The sequence below is a fragment of the Scophthalmus maximus genome, chromosome 17, assembly GCF_022379125.1.
Source record: "Scophthalmus maximus strain ysfricsl-2021 chromosome 17, ASM2237912v1, whole genome shotgun sequence".
In the NCBI taxonomy this organism is placed as follows: Eukaryota; Metazoa; Chordata; class Actinopteri; order Pleuronectiformes; family Scophthalmidae; genus Scophthalmus; species Scophthalmus maximus.
Window position 1 is genome coordinate 19342501 of NC_061531.1, and position 5000 is coordinate 19347500.

General features: G+C 45.2%; 1 protein-coding gene across 2 annotated transcripts in view; it reads right to left on the minus strand.

Moving 5' to 3' along the window:
* The window catches only part of elac2 (elaC ribonuclease Z 2), a 9529-nt gene that overhangs the window by 1654 nt on the left and 2875 nt on the right, over positions 1 to 5000 (minus strand). For both annotated transcript variants that reach the window (XM_035615781.2, XM_035615780.2), the window contains 18 exons: positions 4920 to 4984; positions 4752 to 4809; positions 4584 to 4652; positions 4395 to 4496; positions 3657 to 3712; positions 3497 to 3555; positions 3196 to 3268; positions 2995 to 3107; positions 2798 to 2896; positions 2555 to 2693; positions 2208 to 2293; positions 1808 to 1926; positions 1602 to 1698; positions 1326 to 1464; positions 1204 to 1242; positions 949 to 1058; positions 342 to 441; positions 126 to 246 (listed from right to left, as the gene is read on the minus strand). In XM_035615781.2, coding sequence (XP_035471674.2) covers positions 126 to 246; positions 342 to 441; positions 949 to 1058; positions 1204 to 1242; positions 1326 to 1464; positions 1602 to 1698; positions 1808 to 1926; positions 2208 to 2293; positions 2555 to 2693; positions 2798 to 2896; positions 2995 to 3107; positions 3196 to 3268; positions 3497 to 3555; positions 3657 to 3712; positions 4395 to 4496; positions 4584 to 4652; positions 4752 to 4809; positions 4920 to 4984 — 1644 coding nt within the window. The remainder of the gene's footprint in view (positions 1 to 125; positions 247 to 341; positions 442 to 948; positions 1059 to 1203; positions 1243 to 1325; positions 1465 to 1601; positions 1699 to 1807; positions 1927 to 2207; positions 2294 to 2554; positions 2694 to 2797; positions 2897 to 2994; positions 3108 to 3195; positions 3269 to 3496; positions 3556 to 3656; positions 3713 to 4394; positions 4497 to 4583; positions 4653 to 4751; positions 4810 to 4919; positions 4985 to 5000) is intronic.

Here is a 5000-nt window from a genome sequence, read left to right on the forward strand (position 1 = left end):
CACACACACACACACACACACACACACACACACACACACACACACACACACACACACACACACACACACACACACACACACCTCTGTGGACTTCTGTGATCACCGCTGTGTGAGCGTCTACTAACCCATGTGCACGAACCAATCGCAGGGCATGGTGTCGCCGGAGAAGGCCAGTTTCCAGCCGGACTGGTGAGTGAAGCAGCAGGCGAAGGCGTTCTTACAGTGACGCACCGTGCACGTCTGGAACTGAGGCACAAAGACGGACAACAGAATGATGAACAACTTCAACTGACATTTTTTTTTTAAAGTCATTAATGTTGAAGCTCAAAACAGCTGCAGACCTCCTTCAGATCGTTCTTTCTCAGCAACGCTTCGACGAGGGACTGCGTCGGCTGTTTGAGCGGCTCGCCGTCGTCGCGCAGACAAGCGTTAGGGACGAGACTGGAAAAGAAAAACAAAACAAAATAGATGACGTCAAAGGCGATGACATCGAATCAAACGAAACTAAACAGTATTGGCCCCTGTGAGTCCATAGCGGAGAATACTAGAGAAGCAGAGAAAAGACCGTGTTGTAGGCTGATTTACCCTGTGACCATCTCTGTACAAAACGGCACTTCCAAGTGTGAAATATTGCTAAGATGCTGATATTTTTGCTAGCTCCGGCTAACGCTACACTCCCGGAAATCACTGCTTCTTGATGCGCTGTACTGACACTGGCAAGTACAGTTCATAAAAAGCTATGAAGAAGAAGTGAATTACCTGAAGTGTCACGTTAATAAAAGCAACATTTCATGTGGTAAAGTGCCGCTTCATGTGGGTGGAACTACTTTAAAGACGTGGTATTGGTATTGGAATCTGCTGTATCAGGGACATTTCTCACTTTTATTATCTAAAAATAGGTCGAGGCGTTTTCTAAAAGTGACGTTACGTTTCTCCGCGTCCACATACTTGACGTGGTGGACGATCTCCTCGCAGTGGTCGTGGTACTGGTTGAGCCAGGTCATGATCTGGGTCGGAGCGATCAGGAAGACGGGGCTGAAGTCTTTTCCCAAAGTCGCCTGGAGACAGAAATATGAGAAAGGTTTCTTCAAACGCACTCGCGCCGACGTCCAAACACACACAAAAAGTGTTGTTATATTGACAGAGCTGGGGACAACGAGTAGAAAAGGCAAAGACAATCGAGTAAAATTGTTATTTTTTTACCACTGCTCTTTCCCTCTGGTACAGCAGATTCAGGAGCCCCTGAAAGAGGAAGGGGTGGAACCATCAGGACGAGAGTTACCAAAATCTGTCAGTTCTCATCGGTCAGCGAGCGGCTGCTTTACCGTGTGATGGTCCGCGTGCATGTGTGAGATGAAGACGGTCGTAATCTTGGTGAGGGCGTCGTCCACGTCGTCCCCATAGTGTCTGCAGAGCTGCCCGAACGTCCCCTCGCCACAGTCCAACAGCATCGACTGACTCGGGCTACAGGAAATACAAAATAATAATACAAACACTATCAAATTCACGTGTTCCAAGTTTTATAATCCAAGTTTTATCTGGAATGTTTTTGGACCTCAATTGCAATTAATAAAAAAAAACATCTAAACAGATCCACACACCTGATATTAACTAAAGTGCCACTGACGTTCCTCATCTTCATCGGAAGAGCTGATCCTGTTCCCAGGAAAACCACCTCGGGGTATTTCTCTCCTCGCCCTGCAGTAAAAAAAATATATAAATGTATGATTTTTCACGCAGACCACCCTCTTCAATGTGATCTCCTTGCTATCAGCTTGTGGTCGGTGTTTCCAGAGGAGAAACTCACCAGAAGGCTCAGCGGCGGCGGAGCAAATCTTCCGGCTCTTTTCCACTTCCTCCAGAAAGTTTGGGACCTCAGACGCCTCCTTCACAAACTCGTCGGCGTCGCAGGAGGGGATGGCGTCTCTAACGAACAAGATACAGAGTCAGAGAAAGACACACGCCGCTGCCCGCAGGAAGCACTGGCGAGGAAAACACGGGATTCTTCTTTTTTTCTTTCACTTGACAGAAACAGTGTAGAGGAAGAAAAAAAACCCCACTGACACTTGTGAGACGAGCAAAATAAAGAAGAGGAGGAAGAAGAAGAGAGGTTGAGTGCAGCGGTCCATCACAGATTGTTTTTTCTGTGACAGGGCAGCAGAGGGCCGCGGCTAAATTGCGTCGGGGGGGTTGAAGGACACACTAACCTTTGCCACCGCACTACGGGTCTGAGCTGGAACTTGAGCAGACACTCGGCTCGGACGTTGGGGACGTGCAGGGTGGCCTGGGGCTCCTGGGGGGGGGGGGCAGAAAAAATGTATGTTTTTTTGATGTTTGCTTTATTTACCAAACCTGATTTATGACTTTGTGAACATTGCACTTTGTTAGGAACGTCATATTAAAACTGGCGAGATTTTTTACCCAGAATGGAGTCAAAGACAAAAATAAAAAAGGACAGAACGACCCAGTGTTACTAACGTTCGCCCCTAATAAAATGCTCGGTGAGCGGTTGATTGAATGTGTATAAATGATAACTGTCTCTCATCAGCGTTACCTTTGCCTTGTAGGAGCGGAGTTCTGGAAAGATCTCGGGGTGAATCATGTTCAGTTGCGCTTGGATCTTGTGACTGCGGATGTTGTGGTGCGTGCACACGTGTTCGTTCAGGATCAGGTGTTCCGTCGTGGATGGAAACCTGCGCAAACGCGTAGAGAAAACTTTCAGCCTCATAACGTCAAATCGGAATTTAAAAAAAAAACCCCAGCTGGAGTCTGGATGTCAAAGTCGTGGAAATCAAACCTCTCCATCCACTCTTTGTATTGATCCGTTTCCAGAACGGACTCCGGAGTCATGTGGACCACCAGCGCCGCGCCGTTCTCCGTCCCTCCCGTCTGGTGTCTGCAACGGATCAGAGACTCGACTGAAACACCGTCCTCGTTTGGCTTTCCTTTATTTTCGGCGTTTAAAATGTACGACTCGGATAAATCGGGCGTCACCTTCTCAGTCGCTGGTTGGTGCAAACAGCTTCGACGAACTCCTCAGACGGACACTCGACCACGATGAAGAGCGGTCCGGGGTCAGTGGGAGTGCAAACCTGCTCTGGTCGGATCTACGGGGAAACAACGACTACAGTGTCAGCTGATATTGAAGCACCAGGAGCTGTGAAGTGTGAAAAGTGAAAGATCTTGGTACAGAACCTCTTTCCCCTCGAACGTGATGCTGTTCCCCGCCTTCAGAGCTGTGATGAGTCGACCGATGGCTGGGGTGCCTCTGCCAACATAAAGATTTTAAAAGAGCCAGAATTTATAGAATATTAATTCAAAGAGTAAATACAACATTTGCTGTCTCCACCTTCTCAAATATATGAAGATGTTTGAATCCTGTGTTGGTTTGTGATTTGATTTTTCATCACAAAAACTAACTTGACTAGTCAACTGAGTTCATTAATCTTCATAAAGCATAACTTCAATAAAAAAAAATACCAATAAGTCCACTCACACAGGAAGTCCAAGCTCCCGGGCCTGAGTGACCAGGAAGTTTCCTTTCCTGGGGTGAAGCTGTAAAAAAAAAAGAAGAACATGGTGGAAAAAAAAGTTTCTCAATTTGCACGTCGCAAAAAGGATGATGTTATTATTTTAAAATATTTACAGTTTCTTACCTTACATATGAAAGCAACCACCAAAGACGGATCTCTAGTCGCAGTTCGTCTTTCACCTACGAGACATTAAGACACAAATAAAGACGTCACTTTAGTCCAGCTCAACGTTTCTACTCCATTTGAAGGGATTCGCCCTCGAAGGCGTTTCCTGAGGTCAAACACGTGTCTTGTGAGGTCATCACAGTGACCTTTGACCAAATTAATAATATAAATAATAATAACCTCATCCTCCAAGTTAATGTTGCAAATTTAACAAGCTCTGAGGGGGTAGGGTAGCACTATGATCTAATACATTGATCTGAGAAGCACCTTTTATTTATCTTTGTTTTATTGTAATTATTATTTTATAAATAATTATTATTTTTCGTAATTTTATCTACTAAATTTTGTATATTCTAAAAAAAATTATACTTCAAATTTCATATGTATGTATGTGTTCGTTTTTTTCTATGTTCGTACCCAGTTTGCTGTGTTTTATATGACTGTTATTTATTCACTGTATAATTTGATGTGATTTGCAAACTGACAAACCAATAAATACACTGTAAAATAAAATAAAATAAAACTTAAAAATTTTGCGGCATTTCCTGAAAACAAAAATTCCTGCCCACAGTTTAACCTAGATCCTGAACAGTGGATCTTTCAAAGTTGCTGCGGTGGAAACGCACCTCATAATCAACGACGAGTTTTGGGGCATTTGCAAAAATCCCCAGAATCCCTCCGGAGGACTGGACTCACCTGGACTGTGACGACCTGCGTCTACGAAGTCGACGTCATCCCTCTTCGGAGAGGCAGGACTCCGAGAGGCGCTGCTGGACCCGGCTCGATCCTTCAACTGAGCTACAGAGTGAAGATGGACAATCAAATTAAAATTAAAATAAAGAATCAGGTGACAACGGGACCGAGGTGAAAAACATTTCAACTCACCAAACACTGGCACTTGATGAACCGTCATGGTGTCGTCTGTGTGCGTCTCTTCGGTGTACGGTCGAACGGCTGGCGAGACACAGGACACTCGTCAATAATCATAATCGATATAATAATAAGACAACATTCGTCTAGTTCAAGCTGAGCAGAGTCGATGGACGCACGTACACAGCTTGATCTCCCCCAGCGGTCCAGAGAAAGACTTGATGGCGTTAATGTAGTTCTCCTGTGATTTAAAAAAAACGTGAGGAAACATAGCGTAATGTGAAATGAATAACGTGCTGCGTTCAAAACCCCTGCACGGTCGCGGTCATACGGGACGATTCAGTTTCTCACCAGTTGCAGCGGTCCGGAGACGACACACTCGGGAACGCCGGTGTCCTTCAGAGTTAATATCATCCCTGCAGAACAGACATG